Consider the following 20,653-nt stretch of genomic DNA (forward strand, 5'->3'; position numbering starts at 1 on the left):
TATTATCCTAAATTAGATTTGAGGTAGTTAGCTGCATAAAGACACCTGTCCACCCCATACAATCAGTAAGAATCCAACTACCAACATGGCCAAGACCAAAGAGCTGTTCAAAGACACTACAGACAAAATTGTACACCTCCACAAGGCTGGAAAGGGCTACGGGAAAATTGAAAAAATGGTCCACTGTTTGAGCAATTATTAGAAAATAGAAGAAGCTAAACATGACTGTCAATCTCCCTCGGACTGGGGCTCCATGCAAGATCTCACCTCGTGGGGTCTCAATGACCTGAAAAGAGCTGGAACCACCGTTTCCAAGTTTACTGTTAGTAATACACTAATACGTCATGCTTTGAAATCATGCATGGCACGGAAGGTTCCCCTGGATAAACCAGCACATGTCCAGGCCCGTCTTAAGTTTGCCAATGACCATTTGGATGATCAAGAGGAGTCATGGGAGAAAGTCATGTGGTCAGATGAGACCAAATAGAACTTTTTGGTCATAATTCCACTAAACGTGTTTGGAGGAAAAAGAATGATGAGTACCATCCCAAGAACACCATCCCTACTGTGAAGCATGCGGGTGGTAGCATCATGCTTTGGGGGTGTTTTTCTGCACATGGGACAGGGCGACTGCACTGTATTAAGGAGAAGATGACCGGGGCCATGTATTGCGAGATTTTGGGGAACAACCTCCTTCCCTCAGTAAGAGCAGTCAGAGTTGAAGATGGGTCGAGGCTGGGTCTTCCAACATGACAATGACCCAAAGCACACAGCCAGGATAACCAAGGCGTGTCTCTGTAAGAAGCATATCAAGGTTCTGGCGTGGCATAGCCAGTCTCCAGACCTAAACCCAATAGAGAATCTTTGGAGGGAGCTCAAACTCTGTGTTTCTCAGCGACAGGCCAGAAACCTGACTGATCTAGAGAAGATCTGTGTGGAGGAGTGGGCCAAAATCCCACCTGCAGTGTGTGCAAACCTGGTAAAAAACTACAGGAAACGTTTGAACTCTGTAATTGCAAACAAAGGCTACTGTACCAAATATTAACATTCATTTTCTCAGGTGTTCAAATACTTATTTGCAGCTGTATCAAAGAAATAAATAGTTTAAAAAATTATACATTGTGATTTCTGGATTTTTTTTAGATTATGTCCCTCACAGTGGACATGCACCTACAATGACAATTCAGACCCCTCCATAATTTCTAAGTGGGAGAACTTGCAAAATAGCAGGGTGTTAAAATACTTATTTTCCTTACTGTGGCTGGGCGAGGGATTGTGTTACCTTGCATTAAATAGCATAAGTGACTTCTGCAGGTGGTACAGAAAAGATGTTGCCCTTTGAGAAAATGTACTTGTCTTTAAACTTAGACAACTACCTCAAGGCAAGTTTTACGTCACCACGGTGATTGTGAAACATGGCAATTGCGTTATTTAGTCACAAAATCCAAAGTGAAACACGGTACAACCCTTATGCTTATCATAACCAACTTATTAAACACTCGGGGATCATTCATCATCTGAAAGCTGAGGCTCACCTTTTGGTTAAATAGCTGGTGAAATTCTCCCCAAACTCTATGATTCCCCAATATTCCCCATTATGGATGCCAGCAAAGGCCTCAGAATAAGACAAGCTCACCTGAATAAAAAGGGACAAAATAGTTACTTGCAGTATAAAAACAAATATGCATGTATGAAATAAATGAAAGTGTGCTCTTTTTAACTTGACACAAATAAAGAAACATGTTTGGAAATCATTTAAATGTGTAAGTGTTACAATGATGGCAAGACAAATCTGTTTCAGAAGCTTTTCTGTTGACTAATTATAAAGTAGTTTTTGTTCCCTGTTAACTTGTTGAAGTGAAATCAAGAAAAGAGGTAGTGAGAGGGTAAAAGTCTGTATCATTGCTATTTTCAGAAATATTTCAATTTGTCCTCCTCCCCCTTTAGTATTAGCAAAAACTGTCACAGATCAGGATCTAGTAACACTCGAAAATGTTGAACCACACATTAGTTTGCACTATGATTCATGTAACTGCCACATTCAGGTTGTATTCATCTCCAAGTACTCACAAGGGACCCAAGTTTGAATGTGATCCACGGCATTTAGTGGATTCTGCCAACAAACCAGTATTTCTGAATGGCCGGAGACTGTGATTAAGCAGATTTGAAGCTAATGTATTTAATGAAAATATAATAAGTGCTTAGAGCATTCGATTAAATCATTATATAATTTTTGATGTAGATGACGTTTAGCGGCCTTTGCATCTGAGCTCCTCAAATGCATGTTAATAATTTATGTGTACACAGTAGCCTACCTGGTGGACACTTGTGTTGTCAAGGAAGGACAGCAGTAATTTGCTGTAGCCGCTGGAGATACTTTCATTATTGACCACAGCCACATCAATGCCTTTGGGATCTCCACCAATGCACAGACACATCAGACAGATCTGAATTACAGGCAAGAGAAACTGGAAACACAGGGACCTAAGCACAAGCAATATGCCAATATATGAGGAAGATTTAGAGCTCTTTGATAAATGTGACCCTGCCTGGCTAAAGTCTCAAAATCAAACTAACAAGCATCAAAGTTTGATTTTAGCTATTAATTTTATTATTAGTCCAATCTTTGACATAAATTAACTCAGTCAATATTAAAGATATCAAGATTATATTTTACAGAATGATCTAAACATAATGTAAACCTATGTAGAAAATAGTAAATATAAAAAATCACTTTGCACAGTCAAAATCACAAATATTTAAGATATTATATACCGGGTTTATTTTTTGATACACTCTTAAATTAATGTGTTAAATTAACACATTTTGTGTCTAGTTAAGGACAATTCAATTAAATTCAATTTTATTTATATAGCGCTTTTCACAATTGTTAATTATTGCAAAGCAGCTTTACATGAGTAGATGTAGAGGAGAACATTGAAAATCAATACATAGTATAAGAAGTAGAATATAGCGGCTATAAGCCAGCCAATTTGGCTGACTCTCCCACATCTTATGCGTTGTCCTTAACACATCTCTGTGTTATTTTTGGAATAACACACTTTGTGTTGTTTAAACACATCTTGTGTTGTCCATTTCATTCATTTGAACTTAAAATCAACACAAAAAACCATTTAACACATTATGTGTTAAAATGAACACATCCTTTCTTAGAGTGTAGTGAGGATGACTGACCGTCAGTCATACAGTCGTACAGCACAGTTACTTATAGGGATGGGCATTCGATTAAGTTTTCTTTGTTGATCGTCGGGAGAATTAACAATCGACTATCGATTAATCATTAATATTTTTATAATAAAATTTGTTATTTAACTTTTATACTTAAAAAAATGCAATGAATACAAATATACAGCGTGTTTTTCCTCGATGAGACCTTTATTACAAGATCAACTTGTGGCAGACAGTTAAACTATGTTTCAAACATATATGTGCGTGCATGTGCGGTGCTCTAAAGCAGCGGAACCTGCAGCTGCGAGCCAGCGTTCTTAAACAGAGACCTCATTATTTCCAAAATAAATAAAAAAACAGATTCATGTTTAACATTAAATTAAACAAAAAACATAATACTTAGATCTGAAAGGTTTTGTCAAAATGTAACTCAAAATTATTCAAGCCAAAAGAAAGTGCAAGATATTAGCCTTCCTAACATTAGGCTATATAGGCTACTTAAAGCCTCGTGAAAAATAACTAACTTAAGTAACTCGCATAAAACTTCTGCACCAGTCTACTGATTATTTTTGAGAAAAAAAAGCATTTTTTGGTGTCAGACGCGACCGCAACCCATGGTGACCGTCAGTCCAGCCGCCGCCGAAAACAGCCGCTCCGAGGAGACTGACCGGGATGCACAGATACCTCAGCGCAAACTTGGCTTATTCCGCATACAGAGTATGTGTGAAACAGCGTGCGTTTCGTGAGCCCCATTCACCATTGTGTAATTATACTAACATAGTCTTTTAGTTTTTATTTGTTGTAAAACAACAGTAGACACAAATTTATATGGTCTCCAACTCCACAATATACCATAACCATGCTATTTGTAGTAAAATTGCGGAAATACAAATCGTTTTAAAAAAAATGAGATGCGCACCTTTCAATCTATTACATAACAGAGCGAGGCCAGAGACAAACGTGCTCATAAACGGGAGTAATATGGAATAATGTGTGCATCTTTGAATAACTGTAAGTATACATTTCTTTTAAATATATTTTGTCATATAAAGTTTTGAGACATTGCCTAATAATGCTTTTTTCACTTCAATTGCTCATTTAGACTTATTGTGCGGGTAACAGCGTTTTTGACGCATTTACCTCAGAGATTATTTTAGCAATATTGCTTTTTTCCGGTAAATAATACAATTTATATTTCAATCCTGTTTCATTGTCTGTTTATTCATTTCATTATGCTGTTATGTTAATGTGAGGATATTTATTTGCCATATGAAACGTGCCGTTATATGAATACTTTTGTATAATATTCAAATATATGCGGAATAATGTGTGCGTCTTTGAATAACTGTATGAATACAGTTGCTTATTTTTGTCATAAAGTTTTGAGAAATAATAATATTGTGAGGATTTATTTCCATATGAGACGCTTTTTGTCGTTGAATAATCTCGTTTATTATTTGGAAATCATATACATACATAGTAGGAAATATATAATGTGGAAGGCTAGACTTGCAAAGTTACTCTGCTTATTTTTATTTATGATATATGTGGAGATGTATGTGTAAAGCATTGCAAAACTGCTGATTTGATCCATTCAGATCCTGACCACCAGGCTAGAGATTTTAAACATCCTTAATCCACGTTTACTAGTCTGTCAAATAATATCTAAAATATATTGTTTTGTGAAAAAAAATGATGCTTTGTTCTATTGTTTATGCGGAAAAGTGTTCACAGAAAGTGTCAATCACATGAACGTTTTATATGCAGAATAAGCGGTCAGCAGCGCACTGCAATGGGTGCTTGACGGATTCGCCGCACACATACGCAAACGCACTGCATACGGAGTATTTGTGAAACAGGAGTTAGATAAAAAAAATGCATTCAATTAATTGATAACAAATTAACGTGATCGACGAAATTCTTAACAATCAATTATCGATCGTCGATTAATTATGCCCATCCCTAGTTACTTACAAAATAAATCCCTACATAAGTCATACATTAATAAATTAAAGGGGACAGAGAATGAAAAACCATTTTAACCTTGTCTTTGTTGAAAAATGGTAGTCTACCCACATTCACAAACATACAAAAAGTGCTAAACATGCTAAACATCTCAGTCTCATAGAAATTCCTCTTTTAGAAATGTCAGCCAGAAAACGCCCCAATCTGAAAAACTAATGCTTATGACATTACAGGCATCTAACTACCCCTATACTTTAAAATAATTGGCTACATTTTTTGATTGGCAGCAAAGTCAGCCAATCAGTAATGAGATTGCAAGTTAAGCCAATAGGTGCAAAACCACTTGTTTAAAATCCCCCACCCTAATAGAGCTATCTGAGAGAGGTTTTTAGGAAGCTTCTAAGGCATTACAGACCAAAAAAAAAAAATATATTGTCTACATGTCACTTCACAGAACAAGGATAAATACTCTGTTCAATCATTCTATGTCACCTTTAATAATTTGTTCTGTTTGCTTAATACTTAATCTGTTTAGTATGTTATTCACATACAGTACTACTATAATATATATACTAATATAGTGATTGTATAAGATTTAATACCCTGGCATTCTTCTCATTCGAACCAGTGTCTTGATCATCAGAGCTGCAATGTTACGCCATTTTGGTATGACGTGCCTTGCACGCACCTTCCAGTCAGCTAAGGACACACGCATACAGTATGATCTGAATGTAAGATGTGTCACAGTTAAATAATTTTATATACAATAGTTCTCTGTGAGGTGAAGGCCTCTGTACCTTTAAATTTGGGCATGTCCTCTACTGATCTCTTTCTCAGTATGGGTTCATGACTTTCATCACTCACACTGTCTGGAGATGGGTTGCTCTCCAGCAGGCGGCTCTGAGGACTCTGCTTGGACCCCATCTGATCAGAGTCCTCACAAAGTTGTAAAAAAGCACTCTCTAATGTCTAAAACACACACACACACACACACACACACACACACACACACACACACACACACACACACACACACACACACACACACGTGCATAACAACACAGACACACAAGTTAACCCAATGCTTGTGTGTACTTGCTCATCAACTGCACATAGGTGTGTCTGTGCACTCACTGCTGCATTGTATTGCTTCATAACAGCATCAGGAGGACCTTCAGCTAGCAATTGACCATTTCGCATCAAACCGACCTTTAAAGAAAGAATTAGCAAAGAAAAAAACTTATTGACTTTTCAGTTAGGTTTCATTTCTTAAGAAAAAAAATCAGACCACAGTTTGTGACATTTTTGAAATGTCTTCTGAAACTTGAGTGGGCATGTGACACCACCAGAGTCAATGTTGTCTAGAAAGTCTAGAAACTGTTTTTTTTATTTTTAGGATTTATTGGTAGGTTGTAGTGCTGTATGATATTGGAAGAAAATGCATTTCGCGGTAACTTGCTAAATAATATGACATGCTGTACGATAATGCTGTTTTAGAAAAAAGTTTAGAAAAAATACACTGAAAAAAATGATTATGTGTCTTCGTTCATTTACAGTTTTTTACGATTGGTTACACACAAAATCTTTTCATGTCACACGATTTTCAAAACCTCTCACTCAAAGTGCAAAACTACATGCCAAATCTTCAAAACCATAAGCTATTTCTCAGCCTTTGACTCAGTTTTCAATTGCATAAAACACTTTTTTCAAAACACTACACACAATTCTCTACCTAAAACACAAAGATCTATGAGGAAGTCACTTGCTTTCCTTTTCCAAACACAACCAATCAAAATGCTACACTCATTCACCAGGTCACACAGACACACTCCTCACATGTGCAAACACTAAATGCTTTACTGATCACTAACCAATCACTGCTTTACTTTACAGTAGTATAGATATGCCTATAAATAGGTCAAAGGTCACTGTTTTGTCAATCTGCACCCCCCCCTGCCAATTCCTGGAACAGGACCCCACACACAATTTACTGTATTCTACTGTAAAGAATATACTTTTGGTTTACATGTTTATAGTTTTGTTGTATGCTAATGTATACAACAGTAATATTTGGACTAATAAATATTTTCTGTTTCTACATTGCATTGGCGTCTCCGGTGTACTTTTTACCCCTCTCGGCAGATTACTTTCACTGTAGAACATTGTATTGAAATGTAGATATAAGCCCATGAAAGACCAAAGAGCTTTAGATTTAGAACAGCAGTGTTTACGTGGTATATCCAAAAATGTATTATTTTGAAAGAAGTGTTTGCCATTTGATGCAAATGCTTCATTTTGACACGTGTTTGTGGCATTTTGAATGCAGTGTTGCATTTTGAAGGAGATATGTGCTATTTTGCATTTTGTGTGTGCAGTTTTGAGAATTGTGTGTAGAGTTTTGAAAAAAGGAGACTTAGTTTTGAAAACGTGTGTAAGCAATTGGTAAAAACTGTAATGAAATAAAATGAGTAAACTCTATTTAAAAAATTTATTCTTGTTTTTTAACCAAAATTTGAGTAAAAATAACATAAAAATGTGAGTAATTTAAGTAATTCTAAATTAACACATAATTGAGTAAATTCAACTTAAATTTTATCATGTATAATCCATTCTGGGTTTTTGAATATTTGATTTTGTTTACAGTGCGCAATATAACATGTGTTTATGTTTCACGTGTAAAAAAATTCAGTATTTTCACACAATTTACTTATCTTTTTACTGCTGTTTTCATTGTCCTAAAAACGGCTTATGTTTTCCTTGTTCTGTGAAGTCCCTCCTTCAAAAATATGTAATGAGTTCTAAGCTTGTTTAGTGCAGGTGTGCCAGCACACCTTAAAATAGATGTAGAATAATTTTTATAGTCTAAATAAAATGTTAACTAAACTTTGGCTATTGTTGTTTCCTTAGAATATATATATATATTTAAATCAACCCTTTCACACGTAAGTTAAAAATATTTTAACAGACCCTATGTGTCCATGGCGACGCGTCATGATTTTCACGTGACACACCGCAGCCACAATAATGGCTACGCTACTGGTTTAGTGTGTTGCGATTCGACAGCAGCTTAGCTTAGCAGAGCCCTTTGAGCTTAGCTGGCGAATTATATATTCATGTGGGTGGAGCTTAGTCAAAAACTCTTATATTGATGTTATTCTACCAGGAAGTAAAGGGCTGTAGTCCAAACTGGCTATTCGCTGTAGGCTTTGAAAGTGGAACTTCGAGCTTATGCATTTGGAGAGTAAAATTTGAAATTAAACGCTATTTTTTGTGTTTTTAACAAAAAAAATAAAGACTTGTAAGTGTTTAATGTTCATTTATCTTTGAGATTTAGAAGAGTTTCTGCTTCTTCTTGGAGTTTTGTCGTTATTACCTTCTGTATAGATTGTAGGTGACACAATGAAAATCATGCGCATTGAGCAATAACTGTGCTAATGCCAGTACTGAGACCAGTCTCTTCTTACTTGCTCATCATAATGTTGTATGTAAATATGTAAAGAAATTAGTAAATTGTATGGATTAAATCAGGAAGATTCCATTAAAAAGTAAGCCTTTAAAAGTAAATTAAATGTTTTTGGTAAATATCAATTTTTACAGTGTAACTTTACTTAACTTAGTTAAGTAGATTTACTTAATTTCCATTTGTGTTATTTACTTGTAATATATACGTGCAAAAACTTTCAGTTATATGAAGCATTCAGTTATTGCATAGCATTGCAATATACACATTGCGGTATGACCGTATGGGCTATTCCGATATATCTTATGGCCCTTGTTAGTTTATAGGAAAAAAAATGATAGAGATTAAAGGGTGGGCTGGATTCTTGTTATCCTGATAACTGTTTCAATCTAGTTTGCAACATTTCTCGTGGCGAATGTTTATATGCATGTTATCTCTCGTTTTAAGAAGCTGAACCATAACTTTGTTGTGATGACGCGCGCGTCCTCACTACGACACGCCCATGTAAGAATTTTGATTAATCCTGACCAAAAGGTCAGCCCTTCCTGGGAACACAGCATGGATGCCCGAGAGTGCAGTGTGTGTGCCCTGTAGGTGCCCGAGGCAGCAAGGACATCAAAAGAGAACTTTTGCAACACAACAACTTTCCTCCAGGACTCACGGCAGGGGACCAAGACCCCCAAAACACCCCTCTCGGGAACTAGAACTTTATCTCGATTACAGGAGACTCCCTGGAGAGGTACACTTGATTTTCAAACACCACATCTCCATACAAATGATGGACCTGCAGACAAATGTCTGACCCCTCTACCCCTCCTTTCCTTGTTACCTCCTCAACACAGGACAGTCTACAGCACACCAGATGATTATGTGTAAGAAAGGTCATATCAAATGTAAATAACAGTGGAAAATATTCATGTTTCATTTCATTACAAAGGTTTTATCGCGACTGGTACACAGGTCTCATTCTCACATCAATAAAACAAATAGTAAAAAGGTTTAATAGAGTTAAGAAAACTTAACTCTACCCAAGGGGCATACACCCCACTACAAATGTATCCAGGACGAGGTGCCTCCCATAGGTCTGTAAGAACCAATCACTGCAAACTTCCATTGATAAAATAATGTTTACATAATGTTTATTCTATCTGGGTATATAAGGAGAGCTGAAAAACATTTCTGGGAATCTGTAACCAGATATCCCGCACGATCACTGTGTGTAGTTTACATCTCCAGGTAACACTTTCAAACCTTCTCATTTTGTACCATTAAGGTTTTGTATGATTGATCAATGTATTATATTACTTGAATTGAAGATTCGCTTTTGTATTATAGATTGTCTTTATGGGATTGATCAATGTCTTATTTTGCTTGAGTTTGGTTTTGAATTATTTCATATTTCTTATTATTGGTTTTATTGACTGAATTGACTTTGAATATTGATTGAATTGACTTTGAATTGTTGTATTGTTTACCTGGTAAATAAATTGTTACATTTGTATTCATTCTGACTTATTCTATATTATTGACTCTTCTGAATTACTGTTAAGTATTACGATATCCTTTGTTACCACATATCTTTGATCGGGGTTAATTCATGTTAATTAAGTTCTACCTCTAACTAAGTTGTTACGCAGTAGTGTTGATATGTGGGCCATCAAGGTGATGAGTCATAACCTCTAATCATTGCTTTTACATTGATTAAGTTGTATATAGCAATATGATTTAACTATATTCGGCTAGACGGTCCTATGCCCGAACCTCTGATCATTGTAAAGCTTTGAATTAAGTTGTATATAACATATTGTGTGAGGCTATATGGATACGTTTTAATGAGAGTCCGTACACATGAAGCGGTATTGTTAAAATTGCTTTAGTCATGAACCTCTAGTTATTGCATGGTAGATTAATTATTTAACCTTCACTAAGTTGTTGGGTAATCGTATTTCTATGTGGGCTATCAGAGTGATAAGTCATAACCGCTGGTCATTATTTCTGCTATAATTAAGTTGTATATAGCAGTATGATTTAACTATATTCGGCTAGATGGTGCTAAGCCTGAACCTCTGGTTATAGTGTGAATTTTGTACTAAGTTGTATACAAACGATTACATGAGGCTATTTTGAGACATTTAGCAAGAGATCGCGGGAGCGGCATTGTTAAATTGTGTTAGTTACAACTTCTAGTACGGTCAAATATGTGTTCGGAATCTGCATAACGGCCGATGTGGACCGATACGACATGGGTAATCGAATGAATGAGTTAAATATTATTTTGAGTAAAAGAGAATGATCAAATGTTTATCTAAACTTAATAATCACCAATAAATTCTTAAACTATTTCATTAAGGAGTCAGATGAAATAACGAGGTAATGTATATTAATTCATATTTATTTGCAAACAAATGTCTATAACCAATTCTATTATGATTGCGTAAAGGAAAGGCAGTAACACGTAAGAATTCCTCCTGCCGCGCCATTGGCTACCGTCGTTGGACCTGTGGGCGGACCCGGAAAGGGACCTTACACCCATTACGGCATTGTTTCGGCTTCTTGTTCACACAGAGGGTTTTCTGTGTATCTGACTAGGTCCTCTTTCCGGCAACGATCCCAGAAGATATACGGGACGTATTTGTGTTCACACAGACGCATGTCTGGCAATTTTACGGGTATTTTCTGGGACCAAAGGTCTGTGTGAATGTGGTTTAAGAGGGATAAACTGCAAAGGACGTAGCAATGGTATGGTTGATATTACACAGTCAAACAGAAATATGCAAGGCACCAAACAAAAACAACAGGTGTCACGTCAAATGACAAACAGGTAAAACAACACATTAAATACTTCAGTGAAATAAAAACAAACAATAGAGTCAGATGCCTGTTTGTTGTTTTGCCATCTATGATGCAACTACGTGTTAGTAAAACACATAGCACAGTGGTTTATCTCTATGGCATCCTTATGCAAAATGCAGCATTTAATGTAGAGAAAATGTTTACTCCAAAACAAAAAATTTTAAGTAACGGCAGACAATGTCAACTTAAGGAATAAGTACGCAATGAAGCAACATTGTATTAAGGATTAAGTGTATTAGGTGGACAGGCCTGTCTATTGTAAACACACCAGAGTTCTGAATATGAATCAATTAAAAATCATTTAAACAAAGTCCTGCTGTAACACAGTTTTCAAGTCTGCAGGATAATCTGCATAATATAATTCACTTTAGTTTTGCAACAGCACCATGTAGAGTGAATGCAGTTGATCAGGCTTGCAACATGATTAAATTTTAAACAACTTTCACGGAAACTTTATTATTAATGTTACCTTACCGTATTGGCTTGTCTGGCCTCCTCAATGTAATGTGTCGTAATGATAACGGACACCTGTCCATTTTTAACAATATCCACCAGGTGCTGCCATATCCTGCAAAAGTGGAGAAGTTATTGCACGTCTGTAAAACAGAACTGTTATGTTAATACAAAGGGAACACATTCCTATATACTATATCTGTGCACACCTATATATAAAAAATGCAATAATTTGTAAGTTACATTTTTTTAAACTAAAACATACCCTAAGGGATTTGCTAGAACACAATGAACAGGTAATGCACTCAGATGATTTACAAGGTAAGCCATTCCTCAAAAGGTTGCAGGCTATGACAAACAAGTTCCAAGTTGTGGTTGGAATCTTGAGCCTATAGAATCAGGCTAATCCTCAGCATGCCACCAACTCAAAATGCATTTGCATGAGAACGGCATACCAAAGTGGGAATGGATGTACTGGGATTTGCTCATTATGCATGGAACTTGAACAGTCACAATGATTTATATTAAACAATTACATTTAAACAAAACAAATTCAATTAAACAAAAGCAACATAGTTCTAACATTAGTGGAACACTTCCTGTTATGAGAGAGAGAGAGAGAGAGAGAGAGAGAGAGAGAGAGAGAGAGAGAGAGAGAGAGAGAGAGAGAGAGAGAGAGAGAGAGAGAGAGAGAGAGAGAGAGAGAGAGAGAGAGAGAGAGAGAGAGAGAGAGAGAGAGAGAGAGAGAGAGAGAGAGAGAGAGAAATCCTCTGTCATGCTTTTAGAATGCAGAGCAAGGTTTAGACTGGTAATGCATCATCTGTGTAATAGAGGGTTAGAAAGTGTGAAAGAATGAGGAAGACTGAGGGATGGATAAAGAGATAGAATGCATACTTGGCCCGGAGAACAGGGTCCACTCCCACCGTGGGCTCATCCAGGATCAAAAGTTGTGGGTTTTGGAGAAGAGCAGCTCCAAGAGAAACACGTCGCCGCTGCCCTCCGCTTTGTGCAAAATATGAAGGAAAAGGTTTATTAATAGCCTAACATTGTAATGTACAAAATTATTTATACTATCTTTAAACTACACACAATAACATCAATAATTAGAGTAAAATAGCTAAATTATCCATTTCTATTAAAGACTTGTTGCTGCTCCACCTTGCCTTACCCAATGCTGATTGTTCAAGCCCTTTAGGGACATTGTTTTTCCCATTACATTTTCAGATAGATAAACACTGCCTAAAACTCAGCACTGTAACAACTTTTTATGCATGACTAGCATTCTACTGTTATTTTTGACCTATGGGTAAATATTGGACAGAACACGTGCTGGGTTAAAACTTAATCCGTGCTGGGTTAAAAATGACCCGATGGTGGGTTGTTGTTATGTAACCATGGGGTATAATAACCCAGTAGTTGGGTTAAAATAACCCAGCATTCAGTCAATTTTTAACCCAGCACGTGTTCTGTCCAATATTTACCCATTATGGGTCAAAAATAACCCAGGCATTTTTAGAGTGTAGGCAACATTATTTACCAGTAAAGCTATAAGAGCATTTCTTAATGTTTTTATATCCAACCAATGAATTATTCTACATCAAACATTTATGCATCAATGTATTTGATCAATCTAAGTTCCCATCTCCTCAAATGTCAACAAACCCTTATTAAACAAGAGGCCTTTATTCCATAATCACTAGCCTAATTTATCCATAGAAAATCCATTGTAGTCACATGACCACTACAGAAGCAGCATGAGAACTTCTTGAATAGAATAAGCAGAGAACTGGACACAGGAATATTGCATGCATGAAGTATTTTGCTAGGCCTTGATGATAATATGGGTGCAGGAACATTTAGCAGAGTAAACTGGGTCACACATGATTCCCAATTTTCTGTATGCCTTATATCGTCCTCTCCTACTCTCTCTCACACACACACACACACACACACACACACACACACACACACACACACACACACACACACACACACACACACACGCACGTTCTGGTTTACATGTTTTTTGGGGACATTCCATAGACGTAATGCATTTTATTCTGTACAAACTGTATATTCTATTCCCCTTACCTGCCCCATCCCCTAACCCCAACCATCACAGGAAACTGTCTGATACCTTTGATTTTCAAGAAACATCATTCTGTTTGATTTATTAGCTTGTTTCCTCATGGGGACATCAAAATGTCCCCACAAGGTCACAAAAATACTGGTATTCCTATCTTTGTGGGGACAATTGGTCCCCCCCAACGTGATAATTACCCGGCCACACACACACACACACACACACACACACACACACACACACACACACACACACACACACACACACACACACACACACACACACACTCTCTCTTTCTGAGATCTATCTAGAAACTTTTGCACACACCAACAAGTATCTGAACTTCAGAAATAGACATGCAGATGACATGTTAACATGCTAACCCTAACCCTTCTACCTGAGATTTCTGACGAGGCTGTTTTTCTGTGGCAGGTCCAAGAAGTCAATGAGGAAATTTATTCTGGCTTCTGTGTCTTTGGATGAAAGACCATGGATCCGACCAAAAAACCATAGCGTGTTGCTGATAGTGAACTCACTGTACAAAGCAATGTCCTAGAAGCAGTTATAGAATAGGCAAAAAAAGAGAAAACAAAAAATAGTGATTAGATAGATTCAGAGAAAGAAGGAACACATCAAGATTGTCACAATAATAAAACTGGGCACTATATGTATACTGTCCATCTTTCCATCTCTCACCTGTGGCATGTACCCCACCATCTTTCCTGGTACTTCATGTCCTGGGAATGCAGGTGGTTTCCCTAACACTGTGATGTGACCATGAGAGATCTTCAGAGTTCCTACAATGCATTTTAACAGTGTGGTTTTCCCACAGCCACTTGGGCCCAGCAGCCCATAACTAGAAACAAGTCCCAAACAGAGTAACCAAAACATTAGTCTGCAGGTATTAAATCACATTAGCCACTGTTAAAAAGACATTCAAAATAGATTCCCAAGCAACCAAAATGTAAACACTCAAATGCTCATAAGACAGCAGGTGATTTAGATCACTGGAAAAAGAACAAAGAACAGGATATAAGTAATTTTGAAAAAAAAAACAGGTTGTGTTATTATAGCTTCAATAAAATTATACAACAGACAACTATAATGCTATGGAATTAAAAGTGACTTTGTTGTACAGCAGCCCTAGTGAAACAATAGTATACTTAAGCACAATTTATTTGTATGTACTTTAGTTTAACTAATTGTATGATGTATGTTTTAAGTCTACTAAACTAATTTTGTACTTAATGCACTTAAGTTGTCTGAAAGTGGTGCTGGGGTCCAACTAAAGTTGTGTTAAGTATGCTTTGTTGCGCTAAAGTGGAACAATTCCAAGTATACTTAAATACAACTTAACTATCTACCCTAATGTTTGCAATATAGGGAAAATAACTTTTGATAAGATTACAGTTGCAACTAAATCACGCTTTGTGTGCATACAGTTATGTTCAAAATAATACCAGTGTACTAGTTAAAGTGAATAAAGTGCAAACATTTTAAAAACAGATTTCAAATGTATTGAAAACATTACACATTCAATTACAAATCAAAGCATTAACATAATTTACAAGTCTTTCTTGTTCTTTTAAAGGGAAGCAAATAAAATTAATATTAAGCTGTTCACTGTAGACACTGAAGAAATTTCTTAGGATTTAACTTCACTTTAAACTATTGAATCATTAATATTTAGTTGCATAACCATTGTTATTGATAACTGCTGCACATCTGTGTCACATCAAGTCAACCAACTTCTGGCACCCAGAAACAGGTATTTCAACCCAGGATCCACAGTTCATGTCAATTTTTAGGTTTTGCGTCAGAAAAATGTCACCCCACAAGTTTTCAATGGGGAAGAGATCAGGGGACTGAGCTGGCCACTCCATAACCTCAATTCTTTTTATCTGGAACCAAGATTTTGCCATCTTGCTTGTGTGTTTGGGGTTGTTGTCTTGTTGAAACACCCATTTGAGGGGCATTTCCTCTTCTGCAAAAGTCAACATATTCTCTTCAAGTATTCTGATGTATTCAAACTGATCCATGTTCCCTCGTTCTCTTGGTCGCAAGTGCCACACTCGCACACTGGACTGTCGCGAGTGCCACGCGTGTGCACCGGATTGTCACACTTGTGCTCACTCTCCAAGTCTCAGCAAGGTGCGCGCTCTGTCCCCTGGCTCCCCAGAGGTGCACACTCGCTCTCCTAATCTCTGTGAGGTGCACGCTCGGTCTCCACATCCCTGCGAGGCACACGCTCTCTCCAAGTCCTGTCAAGGTGCGCGCTCGTTATCCTGACCCCAGCGAATGGCACACACAACCTCCTTAACTCTACCCAATGTCCCTACGCCCTTTTGAACTATACCAAGAGCTCCTTCCCTCAAATCTACCAAAGCTGGAGCTTGAGGTAGTTGTAAAGGCTGTGATGGCACTGGCCTTAGGGTTCGTCTGGGCCGCATACACCTACCTTTACCTTCCCAATGAGACGCACGTCTCAATCCAAGTTTCCCAGAGGCGCATGCTCGTTCAACTAAATCCAGCAAAGCACCCTCTGACTCTCCTGAACTCTGCCCAGCACGCGCTAGCACTCCTAAACTCTGCCCAATGCCTGCTGGCGCTCCTGAACCTATGGCTCCCAGTGCGGGCTGCACCCCCGTGGCTCCCAGTGCGGGCTGCACCCCCACTCCTCAACTGACTGCACCTCACTGGCTCCTGGTCCGGACTGCACCTCCCTGACTCTGAGTGCCATGCGCACCAACCATGAGGCTTCCCGTCCTTTGCATTGTCCCAAATTCCAGGACACTCAACCCCCTCTCCAGTAGGTTGTTATTTTGGCGAGAAGTCCGGGAGAGGGAGTACTATCAGAATCCCAGTCTGCCTGCCTGCCTGGTTTTCCCCCGTCACCTCCCCGTGGACTCCAGTTCCCAGAATCCCTCACTCTCCCGCACCTGCTCCTCGTAGTGCTGCATCATACCCTTTAGCAATAGGCTTTATGCCCAGCTGCACTACTTCCTGAACTTCAGCCAGCTCCTTGTTTCCTGTCTGCCATTATTGGACAAACTGATAAATCCAGGTGTGCCTGACCTCAGTAGTCACAAACAAACTGATTAATCCAGGTGTGCCTGAACTCAGTAGTCACAACAACAATAATCTGACACACCTGGATTAATCAGTTTGTCCAATAATGGCAGACAGGAAACAAGGAACTGGCTGAAGTTCATGAAGTAGTGCAGCTGGGCATAAAGCCTATTACCCTCATCAGCTCCACTATATAAGTTCCTCTGTTTCCCCCTGTCTTTTATTGTTAATGTTGTGTATGCTTCCCATCGTCATGTTTGTTATTTGGATTTATTATTTAATTTCATTGTTATGGTTACTCCTCATCTCCAGCGCCTGCATCCTGACAGAATATCCAGAAAAAAATCCAGTAAAAAAAAAAACAGTATAAAAATGTTAAAAAAGGTTTGCAATTCAGTGAGTCAAATAAGTATTTGATCCCTAACCAATCAGTAAAAATAATAGCTCCCACAGATGTCACTTAAAGAAGGTACTTCTAATTTCAGCCTGTTATGTGTATAAAAGACACTTGTCCATAGAATCTGTATCTTCCATTCCAACTTCTCCATCACCATGGGAAAGATCAAAGAGCTGTCAAAAGACATCAGGGAGAATATTGCAGAACTGCACAAGACTGGAATGGGCTACATAACCATCAGCAAGAAGCTTGGTGAGGAGACAACTGTTGGTGTGATTATTTGAAAGTGGAAGAAACACAAAATAACCATCAATTTGCCCTTGGTCTGGAGCTCCATGCAAGATCTTACCTCATGGGGTAAGGATGATTATGAGAAAGGTAAGGGATCAACCCAGAACTAGACAAAAAGAATTGGTTAATGATCTGAGGCAGTTAGGACCACAGTTACCAAACAATCATTGGTAACATACTACACTGCAATGGATTGAAATATTGGAAATATTAAGCTTTGTTTCATGTTTTGAGATTTACAACTTAAGAGTCTTGAGATTACCTGCCGGGTTGAAAAAAATGGAAACCCCTGGTATACAATACACAGATTAATTCTGTTGTCAAGAATATTTTTTTATCAATAATATTAACTTCACTGTTGAGTTCTACAAGTATGATGGTCGGTCAATGTAGTGTTTGTCCTGCCCCTCCTCTAGTGGGATTGTACAGCTGTGTAAAAAAAAAAAGAGTGACAAGCTGCGTTATTTTCTGAATGTTTTACGCACTATTAACACATGGTGGGTAGCATGTGTTCATTTCTTTTGTACCAACTAACGTAAAAAAAAAAAAAAAAATGAATCTAAACATTTTAGTCAGTGACTAAACGACTCTTTCTCTCTTTCTCATTCTGATACGGTTTCATAAATGAGGCCTAATGTATATTGCCAAATAACATACTTTTTGACAAAAAAGTACAAATATCTAAGTTTTTTTTTACTTTTTTTATACTTAAGAAAGCTTATTTTCATATGAAACTGTACAGTAATTACTTTATTTCTTTAAACTGAGATGAGTTTTGCATCAAAAAGATTCATTTTGATACTCTTGCAATAGAAAACAAAAATTATGATTTATAGAAAAGAGTGCAGTTAAGTGCTGAGTGTTTGTTACATCTATGACTTAGATTTTGGTGAAGAATGACAATTTTGTAGATCATTTTCCTTTTAGAGGCCGTTCGCACCATGTCGTGCTCAAGTTTGTTATTTTAAATGTAGACGTGGGGCTAGCCCACCCAAATATAGATGTGTCTGGAAAAAATTCCTCATGTTGTTCACAACGTGGTACTGGTAGCGAGGGCTTTGAAAAGCAGAAAAAGAGGCATGCCCTGCGTTTACCATGTGTTTTAGATGTTAACGGACCCTAATACACACTTAATGGACCCTAATACACATTTACTGCAATAATTTTTTATTTCTTGTCAAAAAGTGGTCTTAACACAATCAACTCCAGCATAAAATGGTGAGAACATCCCACCTGCAAATTACGCCAATGATGGAGACACATTACTGAATCTATGGTGTGTGTGTGTGTGTGCAGCTCGTTGCTTATGCCATGTCAGACACTACTGGAGTGGAGCCAAGCACCTACATGCTTCTGAAAGGAAGAAAATCGCGCAGATGCCAAATGCAGATGCTTAAGTCATTTTAATCTAAATCTTTCTGGATCTATATTGTCGACATAACCTGCCTAAAGCATGACAACATCACATTCCTATAGTTTTGCAGCCAAGTATAGACTGGAATAAGGTGGTGGAGATTTGTCAATGCCTGTGACAAAATATCAAAAACAGGTCTGCATTTAGGCATAACTTTATAATGAGAACATGAGAGAGAGAGAGAGAGAGAGAGAGAGAGAGAGAGAGAGAGAGAGAGAGAGAGAGAGAGAGAGAGAGCAAGAGAGAGGGAGTGAGAAAGAGAGAGAGCTAGAGAGACAATGCAGAACTTACATTTGGCCCTGTGGCACCGTGAGGTTGAGGTTGTTAAGGACTTTAAGTTTCCCATATGATCGACACACATTAGAACAGAGGATTGCTGCACTGCAATTCCCAGCCTCCAAATCAGTCTTCATAATGCCACTCACTAAATTCTACTGATAGGAAAAAAGATCAAATTAGCAAGAAGTGTATTTTAAAATAGCACTTGATCATCTAGGAAATATTTCATTGTTTATATTGTTAATGAAATAAAAGTTGATGCCTCCTCATTTGTTAGACATACCCTACCATAGATCTGGTTCCTTAGCAACGGCTTTCTGTAACTTTGTCAAGACTTTCCTAATGGACTAACTGGGTCTTCAAAGACATCTGTAATCTTCTATTTCCCAGCCCCTTCATTTAATCGCTGCACACTTAATTCCAAATTTTTATCCCAGAAACACACACAACACAACATGGTAGTTTTTGCTTTCAAACAGGTTGCAAAATGTAGCTCTGAGTACGAGGGCAATGATGTGAAAACTTCTGCAGACGAACCGGTCGGATGGAGAAAGCATGTGATAATCAGCTAACAATTTTGAGCAGCCCAACTGGTTTGCTTTTTAATTCCTTTATTCTGTTAAGCACCTCCCTTTGTAATAACACATGATAAAAACTTATTGGGGGGGGGGGGGGGGTTAGAAGGGTAAATTTAACGGAGGGTAGCTGGTGCTAGCTTTCAGAGTTCGTGGTCTTTCACCTCCTTGCTCGAGCGCCCGACTCCACTGCCGTACCATCGACGGTTCGAATCCCGACAGGGGCGGGTGCAAGACCAGTTTTAGTAAGCATCCGAAAAGCAGTGCTTAAGTAAATTCTACATAAACATGTAAAATATTTTATAGGCCAACTACAACGGATTTCAAAGCAACCAACCATGATGAATTATAACTAGTAAATATGTGTGTATGTACATTACACAATCGTTCAGCATATAAGATACACAATTTATAAAATATATTTCATACCTATGAAGCTTCTGTAAATATAAAACTTAACAGTCCAGCTGTCCGGTCGATAAACGCAGTGTTTTCAGCTACAGCGCTGATCTGAAGAACAGGCGCATCGATGCGCAGCATTTATAAACGCCGGCTGCACTGCAGCCTCTGTGGCTGACTCGCGCGTTTGTTTTCTCCACACGTATTTCAACAAGACCCGTCTCTT

At 37.8% G+C, this 20,653-nt stretch overlaps 1 protein-coding gene across 6 annotated transcripts in view; it reads right to left on the reverse strand.

Moving 5' to 3' along the window:
* The window catches only part of abch1 (ATP-binding cassette, sub-family H, member 1), a 33,028-nt gene that overhangs the window by 11,850 nt on the left and 525 nt on the right, over positions 1-20,653 (reverse strand). For 3 of the 6 annotated variants that reach the window (XR_010528464.2, XM_065255189.2, XM_073812298.1), the window contains exons 2-11: positions 19,466-19,605; positions 14,700-14,859; positions 14,401-14,555; positions 12,815-12,922; positions 11,942-12,035; positions 6,289-6,363; positions 5,952-6,123; positions 5,757-5,853; positions 2,316-2,484; positions 1,536-1,636 (exon numbers count right to left, since the gene is read on the reverse strand). Coding sequence is in view for 5 of the 6 variants with exons in the window: in XM_065255189.2 (XP_065111261.1) it covers positions 1,536-1,636; positions 2,316-2,484; positions 5,757-5,853; positions 5,952-6,123; positions 6,289-6,363; positions 11,942-12,035; positions 12,815-12,922; positions 14,401-14,555; positions 14,700-14,859; positions 19,466-19,605 (1,271 nt within the window). In the remaining variant the exon portion in view is untranslated. Of the gene's footprint in view, positions 1-1,535; positions 1,637-2,315; positions 2,485-5,756; positions 5,854-5,951; positions 6,124-6,288; positions 6,364-11,941; positions 12,036-12,814; positions 12,923-14,400; positions 14,556-14,699; positions 14,860-19,465; positions 19,609-20,457; positions 20,603-20,653 lie in introns of those variants that run through there. The other 3 variants (XM_065255192.2, XM_065255191.2, XM_073812297.1) reach the window with 3 other exon arrangements.

The sequence above is a fragment of the Paramisgurnus dabryanus genome, chromosome 17, assembly GCF_030506205.2.
Source record: "Paramisgurnus dabryanus chromosome 17, PD_genome_1.1, whole genome shotgun sequence".
NCBI classification, from domain to species: Eukaryota; Metazoa; Chordata; class Actinopteri; order Cypriniformes; family Cobitidae; genus Paramisgurnus; species Paramisgurnus dabryanus.